Genomic DNA, 23,991 nt, shown 5'->3' with positions numbered 1-23,991 from the left:
GATATGCTAACTACTTGTTGGTTTTAGCCTCCAGCACCCCTCTCTCTCTCTCTCTCTCTCTCTCTCTCTCTCTCTCTCTCACACACACACACACACACACACACACACACAGAGGCATGTTCCTAATTAAAGAATTCCTCTGCATCCGGCCAGCATAGCTCAGTGGTTTAGCATCGACCTATGAACCAGGAGGTCATGGTTTGATTCCTGGTCAGGGCACATGCCCAGGTTTCAGGCTTGATCCCCAGTGTGGGGGATTCAGGGCAGCCAATCAATGATTCTCTCTCATTATTGATGTTTCTATCTCTCTATCACTCTCCTTTACTCTCTGAAATCATTAAAAATATATTTTTGAAAAAGAGAGAATTGCTCTGAAGAGTTAATCTTTAACTTGTTGAATGGCCCTGGAAAAGCAGGAATGTTTACCCAAAAATGTTCACTCATGCATGCACACAACATGAGGGGGTGATGGGAGAGCCGGCTGGAGTCCACAGGCTACCACCTCTTCCTGGCCCCGTGCCCTCCCTAGGGAAACTGGGTGGCCTCAAAGACATGCCATGGAAAGGCTTGCTGGAGGAAAACCATTGTTACAATCATGACCACTGTTAACTGCTACTTGAGCATCAATCCAGTGGGTAAATTCTCTAAATGAACTTGGGGATGCTGCTGACTGGAATGCTGAAAATTCTCCCACACAGGACAGGGAAAGGCAAGTTCTGCCCCTGGCTGGTGCAGGATGAGGAAAAGCAAGTGACAAAGTGACATCAGAGGACAATGTGGAAGCCAGAGGATGGAAAGAGAAGTGGGTCTGGACAAGACCATATTTGTCCCCTAAGGTACCACTTCCAAGGGACATGCTGCCTCTAACCCTTTCTCACACAGAAATTCTGGAGTCACATTCATAGCCATGAGAAGTTTGTGTCTACCCAAACAAATTCAGAAAAAAATTGAAATAACAAGAAGTCCTGACTATTCTGAAAACATGCCATTGAGTCAAGTTCTTTCTTTACTGTGTTCCCATATATAGAGTATGTGTTCCCATATATAGAGTATTGATTCTTGCACATTGGGGTGATTGTCCTTGTCCCCATTTTCTCTGGTTCCCATTTTTGGTTGAGCATATCTCTTTCTGACAGTTTCTCTTCACTTTTCTGCATCACCTTTTGGCCACTTGATTCTCCCCTAGTTCTTCTGGCCATATTTTAATCTTCAAAAATAGCATCTGAGGGTGTTTCTTTGGCTCATCAACAGAATGATCCAAAAGCAAGAGGCTGTGTGATTGTCATGGATGGGGATTTTGAAAATGGCTTTTTTCTTTGGGTGTCTTCTTACAAATACCAAGCCCATTCAATCCGTTACTGTCTCGGTGTTGTAACCTGTGGAGGACAATGGGGGCACAGTGCCTCCTCCAGCGAAATCAAGACTGTCTCCCAGGGAGTGATCTGCTTGGCCCCTGCAGGGAGCCAAATGCCATCTGGGGACTCTGGGGCTGCTGAGTTTTCTCCAAAATCCAGTCCACATACTTGACCACATTGGTGTAGATGCCTGGTTGCTCCTTTTCAGCACAGCCATCACCCCAACTTGTGATGCCCACCAGATACCAGGCCCTCGTTGTGTTTACAGGACAGGGGGTCCCCGGTTCTCCTTAGGACAAGGGGAGAAGAGGAAAGGGATACAGATCAGCTCAGGTGCTTCTCATTAAAAACGTATTTGGCTCAGAGTGATTTCACCTCAAATTCTTCCATGGCCCTTTAATAAACTCCAGTGCAAAGCCAATAAATACACCTGGTTCCCTGCTCATTGGCAAGAGACTTATTTTTTCAAAAATTAATTTATTTTGTATTAACATTGGTCAACAAGATCACATAGGTTTTAGGTGTGTGTTTCCATGTTACAAGATCAGTGCATTGCACTGTGTGCCCACCACCCAAAGTCAAATCATCTTCTGTCACCATATATTAGGTCCCCTCCATCCCCCAAACCCAGCCCCCTTCCCTCTGGCAACCACCACATTGCTGTGTGAGGTCAAGAGATTCAGTTTTCTTAGCTCGCCCCCATCTAAGGAACAGCAGCCTCCTGATCACCACACCCTCTGTCTGAGGAACAGCAGCTGTCCATGAAGCCTCAACCCCGCCAGCCAGAGGAGCCACCACAGCAGTGAACAGCACCCACCACAGGAGCTGCTGCCAACTGAGGAGCAGCTGATACTACAACTGCCCAAGAAGCAACCGCAGCCTGAGGAGCCACTGCCACCCAGGGAGCAGCCACTGAATGATTCCATATCTAGATATGTCGGTGAGATCAAAGAAACCCCCAAAGGAAAGAAAAGGAGGACTCACCAGAAAAGCAGCTAAGTGAAACCGAGGCATGCAGCATGACAGAAAAAGAATTCAGATTAAGGGTCCTAGAGAACATAAACCAGATGGAGGAAAAAATCAACAACTTATGCAAGAAGCAAGAAGAAACAGATGAAAAAATCAATAAATTATGTAAGAACCAAGAAGAAATGAAGAGTGATATAGCTGTAATAAAAAACACCATTGAAAGTTTCAACAGTAGACTAGGAGAGGCAGAGGACCGAATTAGCGAATTAGAAGACAGGGAAACAAAACACACCCAAACTGAACAGCAATTGGAGAAAAAAATTAAAAGACAGGAGGAGAGCCTAAGGGAGCTATGGGACAACAAGAAACGAAAAAACATATGAATAATAGGGGTGCCAGAACAACAGAAAGTGGAACAAGACTTAGAAAACCTATTTGAAGAAATAATATCAGAAAACTTATCTGAGGTGGGGAAGAAAAAAGTCACACAAACACAGAGAGTCCCAAACAAAGTGTAAGGGAGACATTATTATCACTTTTGTACTATTTTGTTAATATTATTAAGTTAAGGAATTACTTAAGGATCTAACTGAAATAACTTGCCACAGAAAATAATTGGATAACAGGCTAGAACATTTACAGAAAAGAGCTAGGTTTCACATTGAACTTTATTAAAAATAATTTGTCTCTAAAACAAATGTCGTATTTAAAATTCCCAGTCAAACAGATGTTGTATCCTCCTCACTTGGGGGGTTTTGTCTTTCCCTCTTTTTCAACATGCTTTCTGTAGTACATACTGTTACTATTTTACTTTCATTTTAGCTGGAAGATGTGATATAGCAGAAAAGGTTATGATTAAATGGTGGTTTTTACTTGTAAAATGGGGCATGGAGAGAAACATTTTTTTTACCTCTTATTTCTCTGTGTCCCCATCCAGTCCCCCAGAAATCAGTATATATTACATCTCTATCTGCTTTGGAAGGTAGGCATATGGGTCATTGAAAAACTAAATTTTAAAACATAAAATTTAGTTATGTTTATAGACGAAAAAGATACCTTCTTTCCCAGGAGGCTTTGCCTTCTGTTTGCATGATTTAGTATCTTCTTTATTTAATCCATTCATTTTCACTTATTGTCATAATCTTCCACCCTTCATGTTTGCACAGTCCAGGATGAAGGAAGAGAGACAAGCCATGGCCTCCCCCACCATCCAGCACACCAACTGGACTGTGCCCTGGAAGTTGCTTTATTGCTCTGACCTGCAATCCTTCTGTCCTAAAAGGAAGCTATAAACCATCCTCGATATCCCAATGTTATTAAAATTATGCCATTTTGTGCATCTGAAGAAGCCTGCAGAAAGCATATCATTTTACCCAAACCCCTGAATAAGATTCAATAATTGGGAATGAGTGTCAGCCTGCAGTCTTAACAGGAGGAAAGACTAGCTTTGCAAACACTAAGTAAGATTTACACTGCTCTCTCCCAATAAAAATTAAAATTAGTACCTGGGAAAACAAAACAAAATGAAAAATATCAAAGCATTAAACTTTAGTCAGATGAAAAGCTTTCCTTATTGTTGAGTATTCAACAATATGTGGGCAGTTAAATTACATTTTATTAGCATAAAGTTGCATTGCATTCTCCCGACATGATAATCTAACTCAATTTCTTAAATAAGTACTACAAAAAAATCATGTTTGGATATTTCTACACAATTTTAAATATACGTAAGAGTTCATGTTTACATTCTGATTTGATATTCTGGTCAACATAATCTTTGGAGAAATATGTAACTTCCAGGTTGCCACTAGAACTATAAATAGGAAAAAAGTACTTTAACTTTTCTCACAAGGTAACTTCTCTTGAACAATGAGTTAAGTTTCTCCTTTGATATATTTAGATTATACAAGTCTATGTGGCTTTCTTCTACTTACAATAACTTCATAAAACAATGCTTAAAAAACTCCACTTACACTTCTGCACAATTTAGGCTCTATTTTACAAAAAAACAGAGTGTCATTATACTTTGTGTTAAGAACTCATTTTTTTTTATTGATTTTTCTTGGTTAAATGGCATTTAAATATATAAAATAAATATCAAAAATATAAGTCTTTGTTTTACTATGGTTGCAAATATCAAAAAATTTCTAGATGTGACACAGCACCAGAGTTAAGTTAGGGTTTTTCAGAATGCTGACACGCCGAGCTCAAAAGGTTCGCCATCACTGATCTAGAGGGCCCTGGGTGGCAATTACTTATTTTAAACATGAAAAGTGAATGAATTCTCTTTTTATCCTCACACACACACACACACACACACACACACACACACCACAAAGCGTTCTGAGTTTTAGCCTCAATCCTGCTATTGACTAGCTGTGACCCTGAGAAATTCACCCCATTTCCCATATGTAAAAGGTAAAGAAGATGATTGTCCTCAAATGTATCTTTGAGCTATCTGTACAGATTATGTGAGTATAATCTGTATATTTATAAAACAAAAAAATCCCCAAATCATGTTTGTAAACAACTCAGAGGATCCTGAAATGCAAAGAGGATAGTGGCCAACTAAAGGTCCCTGGGATACACATACGCTCTCAACAGAGCTTTTTACATTTGGCCAATACTGACAGTGACCTAAGTAGGGAACCCAATCTGAGGATGCATGAGAAACTCTTCTTCTGTATCTGGGAACACACACACACACACACGCGTGCGCACACACACACACAGTGAGCCAGAGGGAAGGGGAGAGAGAGAGAGAGAAAGAGAGAGAGAGAGAGAGAGAGAGAGAGAGAGAGAGAGAGAGAGAGAAGGGGGGGAGAGAAAGAGAGAGAGAGTGTTTTCTTTGAGTTTAGTTCTGGACTCAGTGCCCAGGGCCATACACAGAGATGATGAGCTCTTATGAGAAATAATAAAAACTTCTCTGGGGAAGTGTGTATATTTAAATGGGAAAGTGGGATAGTACACAAACAACTTTGTTTCTACATCTATTCTGATGCTGGGAGACCATGAGTGGCTCTTCCTTTTCGCTTTTTTCCCCACTAAAGATAGAAAATTAAGTTAGCAAGTAGAATAGTTTACATTTTTAAAAAATGTGCTGAAATATTAGTGGTAGATTTCATATATGTGTGAGCATGGTGAACCGGTGAACACAGTAACAGTACTGACTCCTTGAAACAATGAGCAGCTGTTAATATCCACTGGGGCCCAGTGATGGAGCCTCCACACAGGTGTCTCTGGGTGGGTGCGGAGATGTGCAGAGTTACCTGCCAGGGCCACTCACCGTGAGTAGACTCGGTCCCTCCAGAAATGCTGACCTTGATTTTGGTTGTGCATTCTACAACAGAAGGATTGCAATGAGTAGCTTCCTAAATCTTCATTTTCTATCAGTAGTTATGGTCCTTCAGGCACAAAGGGAAGAAACTTTCCCTCTATCCAGTCATTTACCATGACACTGAAGAAATGTTATCATCAAGTTGGCAAAGTAAAACATGCACATAAAAAAATGAATAAGTCACCTGGTCATTATAAGCCCCTAAGGAATCCATCATCTGCTACTACAAGGCAATCTTATCCTCCCTCAAATGATATCCCCAATTGTTGTTGTTTTTTAAAATATATTTTTATTGATTTCACTAGAGGCCCAGTGCATGAAAATTCATGCACTCGGGGGGAAGAGGGGGTCCCTCAACCCAGCCTGCTCCTTCTTACAATCTGGGACCCCTTGGGTAGGGTCCCTAGGCCTGGCCTGAGATCAGGGCCTATCAGGACTTTCCTTCCCTGGGCTGCAGGCAGCTGGCCCCAACCCCACTGCTGCCACTGCTTGCCATCTGTGCAATGCTGCTTCCCCCCTGCTACCGGTGGCCTCCCTTTGCAGGCAACAGGCAAGGGGTGCGATGGCTTGGCTAGCCTGGGCCTCCCTCTTTCTTTGCTTGGGGGCGTGCTCAGCCTGGAAAGGGGCTCTCTGCCTACCTGATCTCCCCTAACTGCTGGCCTGCCTACTGATCACCCCTAACTGCTGTCTGCCTGCCTGATCACCCCTAACCACTCTGTCTGCCTGCCCCTAAATACTTGATTGGGGGCAGGGCGAGGTGTCATCTGCATACCTGATTGCCCCTAAATGCTGGCCTGACTACCTGATTGCCTGTAACCACTTGTCTGCCTACCTGATCACCCCTAACCACTCTGCCTGACTGCCTGATTGCCCCTAACTGCTTGTTTGGGGGCGGGGCCAGCCCGGGAGTGGCTGTGGTGGTTCAGGTCTCTGGTCATTCCAGTCGTTATGCTTATGGTGGCTGGCCTTTTATTATATAGGATAGAGGAAAGGAGAGGGAGAGAGAGAGATAGAAACATCAGTGATGAGAGAGAATCATTGACTGAATGCCTCCTACATGCACCTTACTGTGGATGGAGCCCACATCCCAATCAAACCCTGGCCTTCTGGTTCATAGATCAATGCTCATGAACCACTGAGCCATGCCAAGTGGGCCCTGGTTGTTGTTTTAAATTAATCAGTTGTTTGTCACGTGTCCCTCCCAGATCAATAACATCACCTGGGAATTTGTTAGAAATGCAATTTCTTGAGCCCCAACTCAGACCCAGTGATCAGAATTTCTAGTGGTGGAACCCAGTAATCTGACTTTTAATCAGCTCTGCCAAAGTTTGAGAACTACTGCTATAATAAAAAGTTGAGCAGCCCCCACTCAGTATGTCCAGTTCCCGCCCATTCTCTCCCCCTTGGGCTGACCTTTGGTCCATCACTCCTATTCCAACCTGGGATGCTTTTCTGTTTGTGAGCTGCTTCTGCCCTTTGGCCTTGTTGACAGTTTGGGGATCTCTGATGCAACTCTTGATACCTTTCAGGGACTTTGATTCAGAGTTACCCCCTGTGTTTCTTTCCTGTCTTGGATGCCTCAAGCAGGAGAGTCCATTCTATTTCTACATCCTGAGATGCCAAACACCAGACCCTCCCCTCCTGGTTGGAGGCTTGGGAAAATCTGCTCCAATAACCTACATAGAATGGGAGTGAGGACCTCATAAACAACATTTTTCTAGAGCAGTGCTTTTTGTCTCAGTGGGTGTATGGGTCATCTGATTGTTGTTGTTTTTTAAATGCAGATCTCGATTCTGTGTCTAGCATTATATTTCGTGTTAAGAAATATTTCCTTGGATGGCAATTTTTCTGTATCTTCAGAAAGTTTAGTTGTATTATAGATCAATGACACTACAAGACATAATAAATATCTCGATTAGACATTTCCATTCATATTAGGATACTATTTCATCTAATAGAGTGCAGCAAAATCTAATTATCTTGTGCCACTTCATTCAGAAGGTCCATTAAAAAGACATAAAGTTTTATTTTCCCTTATCTTACATTTTCTGCTTTAGCTATCAATTACACCTGATACATTCTGTAACCTTTACAGAATAGAGTTCATATTGTCAACAGAGAAGAACATAATGAAGGAAGGAGGGTGCAGAATGGATTCTACAATTTAAGGCATAAGTGCTGGTTCTTATTTTATAAATTATGTCGACTTCACTAACAACAAAATTTGCTATGTCCCTTTTAATTCTTGGTTAAACTAAGATAACAGACCTATAAATACTCCTTCTTGTCTTTGGTAAACTTATTGTGAGGAAAACAGGGATGTATGAGATATAACTGCCTTGACTGACTGTAAAGAAGAAGGAGCCATCCAAAGATTCCCATCAGAGCCCCTGGACATTAAATAACGAAAGCCTTAAATCATGTGATTTTATGTAAATCAATAAATCCTAAAGGTATAATAGGGTGCGATGGTATTTTAAGGAGTGTGTGTGTTACACTTTTTCCTGTTGGCGATTTTATCTTTTAGGTTAGCAATTTTTAATTAATGTGCTGCAAGAACTTTTAAAACATGCAAGAGCTGACTATTTAGTCAGAGGTACTGATCTCTTTTTCCTTAGATTATAAAAAAAAATGATAACAGTCAACACAACAACACCCGTTGTGAATGAATCAAAATTGTACTTATTTTTTGTCAAATCAGCAAAAAAAAATATTTTTATTTATTTATTTTTTTTGGTGTGGGGCAGAATTTTAGTAATTCATTTATGTGTGCCATGAGATGGAAAAGGCTGACAATCACTGGCTTAGATAATTCTGTTTGCCTACAAACCATTTCTTGCTACTATTCTCAGAATTGGCCACTGGGCTGGAAACACTGCTGATCAGATTTTTACTCTAATTTTTATGTTATAAGTCTTGTTTAATCTAGACAATTCTTTTGTTTCCACTCCCTATGACAAATTAATGTTTTTCCAGTAATATTTGTGAGTATTCTTAAGTATGCAGAACCTGAAATAATGAAAGCCCCTGAAAGGGAGCTACTTGAGCATTTCTTGAATAGATTCCTAATTTTTCAAACATGTGATGAATGTTTATGTTTCAATTAAAGATCAAGTAATGGCCAATGGAAAGAAAATGAATAATTTGATTAACCAAGATGCTGGCTGATATTTCAATTAAAAAGGATAATAAGAAAGATAATTGGCCTCAATAACAAAAAATCAGACATGAAAGTGTTGGCCTATTACAAGTCTCACCATGAAATACCAGTTGCATAAATGCAGCAAATTAAAACACATATCCAATTACTACTAGGCAATGCAAGTTAGTCAAGGCCCATTGTTTACGGTTCAAACATGGTCAGCATGGGTGATAGAAGTGAAAATAACAGGTCATTGTAAATTGGTGTTTTTCTTACTAATTTTAATCCCCCTGCGACTATTATTGACTCTCTTTGTCATGATATAGTAAGTATAGAATAGCTCCTTCAGATGTATTTTTTTCAAGTGATGTGAAACTCACCATTACCAATCTTACATAACCTTAATGTATATCCAGAGATGCCTCCTGTCCTATGAAGTATTTTAGTTGGAGATCTATTTGAAGAAACTTTTAAGTAACATTTACCCCTGCAGGTTGGACACAAAATGGTATAAACGTGATGCTCCTCTTGAAGAGATGGGATGGAGCAATGATGGTACCTGCTTGTGTCTTACTTCCCTCCATGGTCAGATTCTTGAAGTGGAAAATAGGTAAAAAAAAAAAATTGGCAGCAGATGGTGTCGGTACACATTCTCTGGCAGGCTCTATGTCCTTTTACATCAATAGCATCCAGTTCTTCTCCCAAGAAATCAGTGTCATGGTAAAATGGAGTGTGGCAGAACACTGGACAGCAAATCACACATCAGAGACACACAACCTTAGCTCCCATCAGTCTCCTCAGAAAAAAAGTGATCTCAACCAGAAGGAAGTGTTTTCATTGTTTACCTGGGATGCTGTACCTGCAGCTTTGTGGACTGAAACCAGAAATAGCTTCGTTCTTTTTAGTGCGTGTACTTGGTAACCTGCTTTTAGATGTTTTAAGGAGACAAAGATTTCTAACGGTAAAAAAGGGAAATATACATGAATCATATAAAACTTATTAAAGAAAAATAACATTTTCACAGCACATAGGTAAGTCAATTCATGTTGACATTTAATCGAGAACATTTCCTGTTTTGAAAGTACTCTTCATAAATCACTGAGTCAGACCTCAGGAGCCATAGGTTGGAGATGAGTTTCCAAAACAGAACCACCTGCCTCCATAAAAAATGTTTGAGCTTGTTCTCTTGTCAGTGTTCCTAGCATCTTCCTTCTTTCTTTCTTTTCCTTCAATGCTCCCTGCCTATCTCAAAGATGCAAGAATTTTCATGCTACCTAGGAATCTGCCGCCCTGAGCTGCTGACAGCTTAGACAGGGAAGAGTGGAACCCACCGCCGGCTTCACATCTAAGCAGCACCTTCCTGAAAGGAGTAACTTTTCCTAATTAGCACAAAATCACAGTCCAGAGCAGTGCTGTCCAATAGCATTTTCTTCATTGATGCCACCCAATACAATAGTCACTAACCACCTATGACTATTGACCACTGAAAATGTCGCTGGTACAGCTAAGAAAATGAATACGCACTTAGTTTTATTTCATCTTAATTAATTTAAATGTAAACAGCCAAGTCTTGGCTTGTAGCACCCATAATTCTCTGACACCCTGTTTTGAGGGTCAAATGTGTTATTTCTCTCATAGGTATTGATTGGGAATTTTATAAATAAAATTTTAAAAGGACCAGTGATTACACAAAATAACACACTGCAAAGGTATCTTTCTAAATTTTGAAACTTATTATGTTCCAAGACTTGCTCTTTGAACCTCCTTTCTTCTCTACCAGCTGTTTGCTGGTGTCACCCAAACGCAGATCTAGAGTGTAAACGTATCTTCTTAATCTCAGAATTCCCTTTCTAATTCCAATTCAACATTTCTCATTGAGCATCTAATAGATATCTCTCGTCTCTTTAAATCAGATCCTGGAAACATCTTCCACATCTCAGTCATTGGCATCTCCATCCTTTCAATTCTGTGGGCCCAAATCTTGAAGCTATCACTGACGTTTTCTTTGACAATATACCCCAATCTGATTACTTCCCTATCATTTCCACTCTGGTCCCAATAGGGAGGGGTTTTTGTTTGTTTGTTTGTTTTTATCTATTTAGTTCCTTAGTGTCGAGAACAGTGCCTGGTATATAGTAGCCACCAAATAAACTGTATTAAGTTTGTTAAGTCAGTGAAAGTCACAGATATATTTTCATGTGATAGAACAAGCACTTCTGAAATTACAGCCTCACTTGATGGAAAACCAGCTTGCTTGATGGACCAGGAACTCTAGTGCTTCCCTTAGCTGGAGTGCTCTGGGGAGCACTCTCCCCCAAAATGAGCAGCCGAGTCAAACGAATGTTAAGGGCCCTGAGAATTCTAATGTAGATAATACATACATTCCAGATTTTGAAACAGATTTCATCTTAAGGTTATTTTTTTTAGTGAATCTTGTCAATGAGGGGCAAGACCTCAGCAAGGGTTCCTTTAAGGATCAAAGAAATTTCCCACACTTCATTATGGCTTCCCATGTTAATATCCCTCAGTACGGGGAATGTTCTCAACCCTCCCTACACCCCCATCCCCACTCCCATTGATATAGGCCATCATTTCCACCTCTCTCCACTTTGGATTTGACATTTCACTGATATTTCCAGGTCTTTTTGCTCCAGGCTCAATGATCTTAAACCAGGCACTGGACTAAGGTGCCTCTGAGTGGCCATCCTTATATTCTTCTTTCCATTCAGAACTAGGCAGCTCTCCCTTTGCCAAAGATAGAGACCTCCCTAAGCTAAAGAAAGCCAAGGATCCTTGGTAGTACTGGGTTTGTGGGCAGTAGCTAGGGAACAGAAAGGGAGAGGGGTGAGGAATTCTATGCAAGTTTTATCTACCTTTCCAGATATTTTGACTAGATTTGTAGTTGTTCAGAATTTTTAATGGTGCATTTTGATCAGTTGTTTTTAAAAGGTAACACATGAGTCTTACTCATAACTCCTTACCTTTCAGATTCCTTTGGTGCTTCTTGAGAAAAGAAGGTAAGAAACAAACAACTGGGATGGTGAATACAAATGCTGAGACAGCCAAAGGCATCGGGAGCCATGACACTGTCGATGTTACTGTCTGCAAACCTGTACTGGGGAAAATGTCCCGAATACAAGCTGTATAGCAGAAGAAACCATATTTAGGGAATCAATTCACCAGTAGAATCTGTAAAATCTCAGTCATAGTATTTGTAAATTCCATATAAAATAGTTTGCTGGGATATGAGGAAGAAATGAATAGGTGGAACACAGAAGAGTTTTAGGGCAGTAAAATGCTCTGTATGACACTATAATGAAGGAGGCATGTCCTTATACACTTGTTCAAGCCCACCGAATGTACAGCCCCAAGAACGAATCATAATGTAAACTATGGACTTTGCGTGATTATGATGTGCCAATGCAGGTTGATCAATTGTAACAAATGCACTGCTCTGGTGGGAGATGTTGATAATGGGGAGTGGGTATGGGGGGGGGGGTAGAGAAACTTCTACACCTTACCCTCAATTTTGCTGTGAACCTAAGATCACTCTAAAGAAATAACGTCTTAATAATAATTTTTTAAAGTTCATTTGTCTCAAAATCTTTCAAAAAATTTTATATTAGGAACACCAAAGTGATTATCTTATAAGCTTAAATTCAAATATAAACTCTAATTATATAGGACATAATAAAATTTTTCACATGAAGAAGACAACATGCCATTGGTCCATTTCATCGGTGAACATAAAATGGGTGCCCATCAGACCTACCATCCGCAACTCTTTTGTTGTTGTTGTTTTGTTTTATTTTTTTAGTTTTACTGCTTGAAGTATTACAAAGGGTATTACATATGTCTCCTTTTTCCTCCCACCCTTGACAATCCCCTGCAACTCTTATTCAATGGTTCAGTTACCTCTTTAAAAAAAATCATAGTTTAGCCAGGTGAGAAAGTACACAGGATTTCAGTGAAAATCTAGACACCACTTCACTGAGCTTCATTATTCTGGTTGGTGTCCCTGTTTGGGTATTCTTCAAAAGGCAGATGTTACTGAAAATAAAACAAAAATGGGAAAATATTTTATTCTTCCAAATGCAAGTAAGAAAACCATCAGATGATGAGGCGTTCCCACTTGGAGACTGCCTGAGCCCTTCAGCGAAGGAATTACTCTGAAAAGCACTGTTCTGCAGGCTGGACAGCTGGGTGGCGTCCCCACTCTGCCAAGACCTGGTGGTTCTGTGAATTTTGCCAACGTGATTTTTCATCAGTAAAATGACAACGTGAGAGAGGGGTGAGGCGATAAGGGGATGTAGGAATTAATGACATCTCTTTTTTGTAATGCCTAGCAACTCCCAATTTCCTTGCTTATTCACACTGTGTTAAGTCTTGGATGTAAAATATGTAAGAAGATGTAGTTTCAGGTAAGCTAAAGACAAAAACACTTAAATATTAAACATGAACACTTAATGATTAATTTGGGAGGGGTTGTTTTGTTTTGTCATTGTTTTTGAAATAAATCTTTGATACTTTGTTTGCTTTCCACTATTCTGATTTTTGTGAATGGAGAGAGCAGAAAGGTAAAATCCAAATGCTAGTCATTTGAACTTATTTCCCCATTTCCATTGGATTTTATATAGTTATAGTTGATTATACAAATCTAGAACATCTCAACTTATTTCTAAATATAAAAGTCATATTTCTCCTACCTTTTTTTAAAAAAGAGAACACAGATTAATCATTAGAGATCAAATTATTTTACATTTTAATGTAATAGATTTATCCCTAAACTATTTCAAAATCCAGTAAGAGGCGGGTTAACACATTCCACATGGGCTTTGGGTATTTTGTCTTCGGTAGGAAACTGTTATTTGGAGAACTACAAGCAGTTTTGCTTTCTTTTAAATATATTTTTTATTGATTAAGATATCACATATGTGTCCTATCCCCACATTACCCCCTATCCCCCCACCCCCCGGCTCATGCCCTTACCCCCTCCCCGCCCCCCCGTTGTTCATGTCCATTGGTTAGTCCTATATGCTTGCATATAAGTCCTTTGGTTGATCTTTCCCCCTTACCCCCACCCTCCCCTACCTTCCCTCCAAGGCCCGACAGTCCAATCAATGCCTCTCCGTCTCTGGATCAGTCCTTGTTCATCAGTTTATGTTGTTCATTATATTCCACAAATGAGTGAGATCATGTGGTATTTATCCGCTCTCCAGTTCCATTGATGCTGTGGCAAATGGTAAGAGTTCCTTTTTCTTCTTCCTCTTCTTAAAGAATACCTTTTAGCATTTCATATAATGCTGGTTTGGTGGTGATGAACTCCTTTAGCTTTTTCTTATCTGTGAAGCTCTTTATCTGACCTTCTATTCTGAATGATAGCTTTGCTGGATAAAGTAATCTTGGTTGTAGGTTCTTGCTATTCATCACTTTGAATATTTCTTGCCACTCCCTTCTGGCCTGCATGGTTTCTGTTGAGAAATCAGCTCACAATCATATGGGTACTCCCTTGTAGGTAACTGACTGTCTTTCTCTTGCTGCTTTTAAGATTCTCTCTTTGTCTTTTGCTCTTTGCATTTTAATTATGACGTGTCTTGGTGTGGTCCTCTTTGGATTCCTTTTGTTTGGGGTTCTCTGCGCTTCCTGGACTTGTAAGTCTATTTCTTTCACCAGGTAGGGGAAGTTTTCTGTCATTATTTCTTCAAATAGGTTTTCAATATCTTGCCCTCTCTCTTCTTCTGGTACCCCTATAATTCTGATGTTGGTACACTTGAAGTTGTCCCAGAGGCTCCTTACACTATCTTCATATTTTTGGAATCTTTTTTCTTTTTTGGTTGGGTATTTTTTGTTTCTTTGTATTTCAAATCTTTGACTTGATTCTTGGGATCCTCTTGTCTGCTGTTGGATCTCTGTATATTAGTCTTTATTTCAGTCAGTGTATGCTTAATTTCTAGTTGGTCTTTTTTCATATCCTCCAGGGTCTCACTAAATTTATCGGCGGTTTCCATAAAATTCTTGAAAAACCTTATAAACGTGGTTTTGAACTCTATATCCAGTCGTTTGCTTTCCTCCATTTCTGTCATTTGTGACCTGTTTCTTTGTCTTCGCATTTTTTATGCTTCCCTGTGTTGGTAGAGTGGTTTTGTGTGCTAGGTGTCCTGTAGGGCCCAGTGGCTCAGCCTCCCCAGTTATCTGAGGTGGACACTCTTGGTGCACCCCCTTGTGGGCTTTGTGCACAGTCTTGTTGTAGTTATGCCTTGATTGTTGTAGGATCACTGGGAGGAATTGACCTCCAGGCCAATTGGCAGTGAGAATCAGCTGTGTCTGCAGTGGGAGAACTTCTGTGCTGAAGATGCCCTTCTGGGGCAAGACTCGCTTCAGTGGGGCTTTGGTGCTCACTGAGTCTGCCCCCTGAGTGTGTCCCTTATGGATCTGAGGAGTTGTAATCTGGATGGTCCCCCTCTGACAACTGGGTACACTGGCTCTTGGATCTAAGGAGGTGCTAATTTAGCCTCTGCCTGAGGTTACCCAGCAGGAGCTATGAAGAGAACTGCAGATTCCCCTTCCTTTTTTGGAGTTTGGAGGTGCCCTGATGAGGCCCAGCTGTGAAGCAATGCAAGCTGCTGTGGGGCCTTGGGCCTTCTCTTGGAAGTTCTGGGTCTGTCTGTCTCAGCTGCAATTTGTTAGGTAATTTTCAGGTTGCAAAGGGCCAGGGCATTCATATGCAAAAGCCTTTGCCTCAGCCTGGGTGGGGCGGGGTCTCAGGGAATCAAAGGGCGGAGAAAGCAGCTATGGGTGGTCCTCAGCCCTGCCCTAAGGGGCCGCGCGGGTCTCAGTGTCCCGGTAATTTAATTGCTGCAAGCACCTCTGAGGGAAAGCCGCCCTTGGGTTCCGAGTTCTGCCCGCTGCCAGACAGTCCAGTTTCTCCCCGTATGAGTCCTGGGTCCCCAGAGACTTCCCAGAACTGGAGTTCAGAGCAGTCAGGAGCTTGTGACTCCCTCCCGATTCAAAAAGACAGCCGCTTCCTCAGGTACCAGCCCCTTTCCGTGCGCGCTCGAGCCTCCGTACCTTTGCACTTTACTTCCGCAGCTCCTGACCCTCAGTGTGCTTTTCTCTTTCCTTCTAGTTGTAGAATTTCCACTCAGCCAGCCTTCCAGTAGTTCTGGGTGATGTCCGTTTTGTCTTTTTGTTGTATTTTTGAAGTTGTTGTAGGAGGCAGCAATTTCGGTGTTTACCTATGCCGCCATCTTAGTTTCTCCTGCTTTGTTTTAAATATGGGGTCAGACTATAGCCTCCTTTAGGCTGGGAATGGAATAGTCAGGCCAATTTTAACTGTTTCAAAATTGCCAGTTTAAAAAGGTGGGACTTTGCATGAAGAAAACTATAAATATTTATCATAGAAATATTTCATGGGTTAAAAAGAAATGTTGGCATCTAATGGATGAAACTAATTTTAAGGAATCCCCCTTTTGCCCCCCGTCAGATAATGTCATGTCTATGGGCTCACTCACTGGTGGTCTGGGCTTGGAATCTGCCCATTACCTAGGGGACAAAGTGACATTGGACATCATCTGTGCATCTGCCCTGGCTCTCCTCCGCATCCTTGGTGACAGAGCTATCATAGTTCACACCCTCCATGTCCAGGCCCTCATCAACTTCTGTGTCACAGGTTGGAAATAAAAGCAGAAAATATGCTTATTGTTCACACTCTGGGGCCACTTGGAGACTTTTTCCTGTGGCAACTGTCCCTCCTGACTTACCCTTGCAACTCGCTCACCCACTTTCCTCAGACATTGTTTTTATTTTAATCTACTTCATTCCTACTCTCGTGTGGAAACAGAAAAAGAATGCTGATGTCCTTCTTACAGGGACACGATACTACACTTGTAAATTCTTTCTGCAATTTGCTGACCCAGCCTCACTTGTTTCCTTAACACCAGCGATTGGCTGATTTACTAATGAAACTATTCAAGTATCTATATCACTATTAAGACAAGTGACATCTCAACACTTGCTGCCTTTGTTTTGAATTCATATGTTTAATAAGGACTTTCCTATAACATTTTAAGCTGCGAAGGAGGGGGAAATGAATGGTGAGTACTGATGTCATGAGATAGGTCCTATGAGATACATTTTGGTAAGCTGTGGTGGGGCTAAGGGGCAGACATGCCTGCATGCTAACTTTGACTCGAAAGAGAAAGAACTTCATTAGGAGACTTTATTTCCATATGTCATGGTTTTCTTTTATAGCCATAAGATCATATGACCATACATATACATCACAATAACTCGTATATATGTAGGTATGTATTTATTTATTTAAAAACTTGCATGTTTTGTGTCTTTTTTTACTTTAGACAGGGAGGAAGGGAGAGAGAGAGAAATATCGATGTGACAGAGGCACATTGATTGGTTGCCTCCCATATGTGCCCTGACCAGTAATCAAACCCACAACCTTTTGGTGTAGGGTTGACACTCCAACCAACTGAGCCAGCAGGCCAGGGCAACAGCTAGTATTTATTCATTCTAGTAAGGTATCTTACCATGTATGTGGTGTGGGCATTGCTTGAAAGAATGTCCAGAACCGGGTCCTGTCATGTCTATCCTCGGCAGCGTTTCTATACCGTTCTCTTTTAGGACGCAAGTAATCCTGTTTTTTAAAAAAATAACATTACTGGGTGGATATTTATATTTTAAAATAATGCATCTCAGGATTTTTTCCCTTATTTCCATCACCATTTATTCCCCTCTACACCCTCTTCCACTTCCATCCACCTACACCCCACAATCACCACACTGTAATGTCAGCATACAGAAAGTCAAAGAGAAGGAAGTAAACTACTGTATCTCATGCCAAAAGAAATACTTTCTTAGCAAGACTGTGAGTTTGGTTGTTTTCAGCCCAACATCCCCTCATTTAAAAGATCACATGTAATAATACTGCTTCCTAACAGGAAAGGGTGTGGGCAAGCTATGGCCTGCAGGTTCACGCAGCCGGCTGCCTGTTTTTGTATAGCTCACGAGTTAAGAATGCTTTCCAGATTTTAATGGCTACATTTTAAACAGTTATATATACACACTTATATAATGTCCATGACTTTGTCTCTGGACCTATAAAGCCTAAAATATTTATTCTCTGCCTTGTCAAGAAAAAGATTGCCCACTCTTGTTGTAGAGTCCAGAACAGTGAATTTTGTATCTTCATGGTGCTATGGAATTATCTGGGAATGCAGCAATAACACACACAAATGTTGATCACTTAACATGGCAGTAAAGCTTTATTATTAAATTCTCAAGGTCCCCCTCACCAGTTTGGCCCAGTGGACAGAATGTTGGCCTGCAGACTGAAGGGTCTTGGGCTTGATTCCTGCCCAGGACACGTACCTTGTTTGCAGGCTCAATCCCCAGCCTGGTTGGGGCTCATGTGGGAGGCAACCAGTCCATGTGTGTCTCTCATATCGATGTTTCTCTCTCTGTCTATCGCCGTCTCTAAAGATCAATGGAAAAAATACCCTTGGGTGAAGATTAGCAAAACCACCAAAATTTTCTAGTTCAACGTGGAAACAAAAATGGTGGATTGAATGTTCTAAAATTTTACTATAGAGACAAAAATACCAATACAATTTGTGAATCTTTATAAGATTTTGATTAATAACTATACATTACCTTTGGGGGACAATTCAGATGATATAAAGGAATCTTTTTAAATTTTTAATGTCTTTTGTGTAGGATAATGTATGTTGAAATAGTTGCGGGTGAAGCATTATGTTTTCAAACTATTTCATATTGTTAAACACATGTTCAATATCCTATATAATAAAGAGGTAATGTGCAAATTGACCATTACTCCAACACACAAGATGGCTGCCCCCATGTGGACACAAGATGGCCGGCAGGAGAGGGCAGTTGTGGGGGAATCCTGTAGGAGAGGGCAGTTGAGGGGGACCAGGCCTGTAGGGGAGGGCAGTTGGGGGGGGGGGCAGGCTGGCAAGGGAGAGCAGTTGGGGGTGACCAGGCAAGCAGGGGAGGACAGTTGGGGGGGGACTGGGCTGGCAAGGGAGGGCAGTTGGGGGTGACCAGGCTGGCAAAGGAGGGCAGTTAGGGATGACCAGGCCAGCAGGGGAGGGCAGTTAGGGGCAACCAGGCCTGCAGGGGAGGACAGTTAGGGGTGACCAGGCTGTCAGGGGAGGACAGTTAGGGGCAATCAGGCTGGCAAGGGAGCATTTAGGCATCCATCTGGCTGGCTGGGGAGTGGTTAGGGGGCAATCAGGCAGGCAGGCAGGCAGGCGAGAAGTTGGGAGCCAGCAGTCCTGTATTGTGAGAGGGATGCCCAGTTTGGAGAGGGTGTTGGCTGGGTTGAGAGACACACACACCCACCCCCCATGCACGAATTTCGTGCACTGGCCTCTAGTAGATAAATAAAATATAATGTCAAAAAGTATTGGTGGTGACAGGGGATCACTACATTCTTTCATCACCTTATAAAATTTTTTTTCTAATAAAATTATTAGAAATGATTAACAGGCATAAATGCTGGAAGCTAAGTCCAGCAGGGCATAATAAAATGCAAGAAGTCCTCAAAAGTTTGATGGGCTTCTATATTCAGTAGGGCTGAATCATGTTATTGCCTGCTGGAATAGCTGAAAAGCATTTCCCTAAACCAGAAAATCTACATGTTATTACCTGCAGCTGGCCAAACAGCGAACAGCTGTAGGCATTTCCCCAAACCTAAAGATTTGCATCTATTATTGCCTGCTGCCTGACAGGTGAGGGCAGTTCCCCCCAACCTGACAATGCCTTCTGTATACCAAACCTTAACCTTTGATATGTATATCTGCTTTGCCTTAGGGAAATTTGTGTTAATTAAAAAGCGAGGGGTCCAGAGAGAGAGAGAACTTGGTTACTGAAGCTAAGCCCTCCTCTGACTCCCCCAAAATGCCTTCCAAATTCATATTTCATGTCTAGTCTCTTCATTAAATTATGTGTAGCCCTTCTCCAGATTCCTGAACCCTTCTAGATGCTGAGAAACACCTGGCACATAAAGGTAAAGAGAAATAGGAAGCGTACCATTAGTATTGAGGACACAAGGGAGTTTGGACAGTCCATCCTGAGAGTTATGTCTATTTCTCCCTGATCTGCCTAAACACCATATTATTATTATTATTTTTCCATTGATTTTTATGGAAAGTGGAAGAAAGAGGGAAAGACAAAGGGAAACATCGATGTGAGAGAAGCACATCAATTGATTGCCTCTGCATTAGACCAGACCAAGGCCTGGGTAGGGAAGGAGCCTGCAACTAAGGTACGTGCCCTAGATCAGAATCAAACCTGAGACCCTCTGGTATGTAGGCTGACACTCTATCCACTGAGCCAAACTGGCTAGGACCTGAACACCATATTATTATGTCATATTTCTTATTTCATTTGAAGGAAAATATATTTTTTGATTAACATTAAATTTCATTAAATGGCAGATGGAGTTTTATTAGCAGGTGATTCTGTAAAATCTAGTTTCTCTATGTAGAAATGCAAACACCTACCACCTGGTAGGATCTTTAGCTGATGACTCAGCCATAAATGTGAAAAGCAAACAGCTTGGGTGAAGGGTGCAGATGACTTGGCAGTGCTCGGCGCTTGGTGTAGAAACAGTAGTAATGTCACCTCCTTGAAAGCAGGTCTTTGAACAGCTCAGCCACGCATTCTGTGATGCAATCATGGCAGGTGTTATTTGGGATTTTAGGCCCATGTCTAATTAGGCAATCATCTACAGAGGCAAGCAAAGGAGACTGACTTAACTAAATAGGCCTGAACTTGGAAATCAGGGCAATCAACACCTTGATGTTAGTTTCTTGGATGAGCAGCCTCAGATAGAAAAGAAAACCACAATATAACACATTTGCCTCAATGGATCTGTGTTTATGAGTGATAGTCTTAGAGACTTGGGTGCTTTGTGGGGACTTGAATCATTTCTCAGATCTTTACTAGCAAAGATGCTCTTTAGGATCCCATCCAAGTCTAAAAGGGCCTCCTGCTTTTCCCTTTGCTCCTTGCTTCTCTCTGTCCAAACTCCATGTTTATTTGAAACAAAGTCTCCCGCAAGATCATTAGCGTTCCATGGTGATTCTGATATAAATCTGTCGATATAATTCCCAGAAAGCCCCTGTGTGTTCAGAGTTTCTCTGATTATCCTCTGGGCCATTTTGCTGTTTGTGACATGAGACAGACAGTTATTGTGGGTGTCATCAAAGCAGTGGACAAGAAGGCAGCTAGAACTGTCAGTCACCACATCTGCTCAGAAAGCCCAGAAGGTTAAATTAATATTATCCCCAATTCTTGCCACCCCCATCTTAATCAGGGATGGAAGAATGGGCTCAGAACCATTTTTACCTATTGGACATTTAGGTTTAATTTTCAGAAGGAAAGGAGAATGTTTTGTGGACCATTTGGTGGTGGTGGTGGTGGTTGTGTGTGTGTGTGTGTGTGTGTGTGTGAGAGAGAGAGAGAGAGAGAGAGAGAGAGAGAGAGAGAGAGAGAGAGAAAGAGTTTTAAGTTACTAGTTTTTAAAATCAGTACTTCTTCATGGTAATAACTTGACCAAAAATCTGTCACAGAATTTTGAGACCCATTTAAAACAAAGTTTAATGAGGGAATAAAGAATGAAAGATGACCCAAGATTAGAACTACAGATGGCTCTTTCAGAACTCTTACACAAAGAAAAACATGGTGTGTGTGGGGGGCGGGGAGGGGGGTGGGGGAGAACAAACTGAAGGTGACAGTGAGAGACTAGTTAGTAAAGGTAAATTTGAAGCTTAGCCCCATATAAACTCATTTGAGACTTTTAGAGAAGAAATAAGCCAGCATTTTTGTTGTTGTTATTCTCTTTGAAGAGAAAGTTAAGAGGTATTTAAACTTGGAAGAGGTCGTTATGTAAAACGCTAAGGAACTATTGTGACATTCTATCTGGCAGGCAGTTATTCAGATATTTTTATTTGATCTGTTGCTAAGATTTTATTGCCTATCTGAGTATAAAGAGTCCTTAGCTGCTTTCTTGAGTTTCCAATTTAAAATTAAGTACATTCCAGCTACACAAAAAGCACATATTTATGATGCTCTGCTTTTTACAAAGCTCAACGTGGAATGGCAAATTTATGCCAAGGTAGGTTTTCATGGAAAACTGATATGTGAAATTATATAAGTTCCTTATATTCTTGTATTATTTAACCATGAAACCCCATCTCTATCCTAAAGCCCAAATTAAAAGACTATAATGATAACTCTCCAAACCTATTGAGAGAAGCAAAAAGACTTGAATGAGAGAAATACTTCCTTGGGAAACAATAACATTTTCCTAAATTTGGTTTAGCTACTTAATGAAATCTCTAAACCCATTGAAATAATATAAAGATTCCAAAAATATTTTTCTCTGTTTAAATAAAAGTAGATAAGAGTCTTAATTGCATAGAAATTCTCTGAGATTAAGTAGACCTTCCTCTCAAACTGACAGTAAGTATAATTTTTTTCAATGAATACCATTGCAGTTTAGAATCCTCATGTTGACTACTGTTATGTAAAGATAAAGGTTCCATACCACACCCCACCAGTGAAATAAAATGTTGTTGAAGCCCAATGAAAATGGCAAATTGCTAGACAAAATCTCAGGAAGAATCCAGAATTTAGTCTACAGGGACCCAAGTGAAAGTCAGAAGTTATGGTCCCTGGTGACCCAAAGTCCTCTGTCTGAGGCAGGGGACACCACATAGGGATTCTGCTGCCAGAGACCCCTCTGTCCCAGCACAGAAAGAGCTCCTTCTCTCTCATCAAGTCTTACTGTGAACAAGGGCACAGCCTCCATACCCTACAATCCCTTCCTTGCTGTCCCTGAACTACCCCCTTTTCCTTATAAGGTTTTAATACTGACCTTAGAGCAGGGTTTCTCAACCATGGCATTGCTGGTATTTGGGCCAGATAATTCTTTGTTGTGAGGCCCTGTTTGTGCCTGCTGGGATGCTTAGCAACAACAGGCCTTTACCCACTAGATGCTGGTAGCACTCCCTCACCCAGGTGAGCCAACCAAAAATGGCTCTAGTCAAATGTCCCCTGGGTAAGGTTGGGGGCCAACACTGTCTCTGGTTGAGAACCACTGCCTTAGTTGATAAGGAAAATGACCAATGGTGGTGACAAATGCCCCTGCCATCTTTGTCCTTCTCACAGTCTGAGGACACATGGCATGGGCCATCACCTGGGATACGCATGCCAACCTTGGTCCAGGTTCTGGACTTGCCATGCCCTCGAACTAATACTTGTATTTCTTGGAGCCTCTGTTTTAGAATAAAGATGTATTCATTCATTAGACAAGTACTCAATGCCCATGGACATGTAATATGAAAGGGAGCCTCCTTCAAAGTTGTTCACAGTTTAGTGAGGAGCTAGAGATCAACAGTAATTAAAATAGGAGCTTTAAGTTCCAACTAGAGCAGGGGTGGGCAAACTTTTTGACTCGAGGGCCACAATGGGTTCTTAAACTGGACTGGAGGGCCGGAACAAAAGCATGGATGGAGTGTTTGTGTGAACTAATATAAATTCAAAGTAAACATCATTACATAAAAGGATACGGTCTTTTTTTTTTTTTTAGTTTTATTCATTTCAAACGGCCTGGATCCGGCCCGCGGGCCGTAGTTTGCCCACGGCTGAACTAGCGGTTTCCCACACCTTGGTGAAAAGGGAGACAGGCCTTGGATTCCTTGTTAGCCCTCCTACCAGATGTGTACCTGTGAAGTCCATTACCCAAGTCCATGTTCTGTTGCCTTCTTGCTACTGGTGGCCCTGCCCTGCTGGAGGCTAAGACTAGCAGGTCATAATTATGCAAGAGGTCCTCAGAAGGCTGAGGGACCATGGGCTTTTCGCAAGAACTAAAGACTATGCACCGATTGTTCTGTCAAGACAATGAATAGCTCTAGGCAATCCCCTAACCTGATAATCTTTTACTGTTTACCAAGCCTTACCTTTGATATGCGTGTTTGCTTTGCTAAAGGGCAAAATGTGTAAATAAAAAGCCATGGGTCCAGATATTTGGAAAACCACTCCACTAGAGAGTAGGAATGTGTCTGGCCTCCCCACCCCCTATGCCTTCTAAATTTGTATTTCTTGTCTAGTATATCCATTTATGTCACAGCCCTTTCTCCAGATTC

General features: G+C 41.3%; 1 protein-coding gene across 1 annotated transcript in view; it reads right to left on the bottom strand.

Moving 5' to 3' along the window:
* Positions 1–1,417: 1,417 nt before the first annotated feature.
* LOC308512628 (coagulation factor XI-like) overlaps positions 1,418–23,991 on the bottom strand; it is a gene marked incomplete at both ends in the record, with an annotated part of 328,656 nt that continues 306,082 nt past the window's right edge. The window contains 16 exon segments of the mRNA XM_081082238.1: positions 1,418–1,606; positions 1,608–1,644; positions 2,915–2,951; positions 3,235–3,313; positions 5,492–5,664; positions 9,184–9,290; positions 9,378–9,546; positions 9,649–9,758; positions 11,785–11,914; positions 11,917–11,943; positions 12,744–12,853; positions 12,972–13,039; positions 16,355–16,461; positions 17,347–17,453; positions 20,344–20,478; positions 20,480–20,504. Of these exon segments, the coding sequence (XP_080938364.1) occupies positions 1,418–1,606; positions 1,608–1,644; positions 2,915–2,951; positions 3,235–3,313; positions 5,492–5,664; positions 9,184–9,290; positions 9,378–9,546; positions 9,649–9,758; positions 11,785–11,914; positions 11,917–11,943; positions 12,744–12,853; positions 12,972–13,039; positions 16,355–16,461; positions 17,347–17,453; positions 20,344–20,478; positions 20,480–20,504 (1,610 nt within the window).

Source organism: Myotis nattereri (assembly GCF_964212035.1).
Source record: "Myotis nattereri genome assembly, chromosome: 2".
NCBI classification, from domain to species: domain Eukaryota; kingdom Metazoa; phylum Chordata; class Mammalia; order Chiroptera; family Vespertilionidae; genus Myotis; species Myotis nattereri.
The sequence above is the reverse complement of the archived record's forward strand: the minus strand, read 5'-3'. Positions and strand labels throughout refer to the sequence as shown.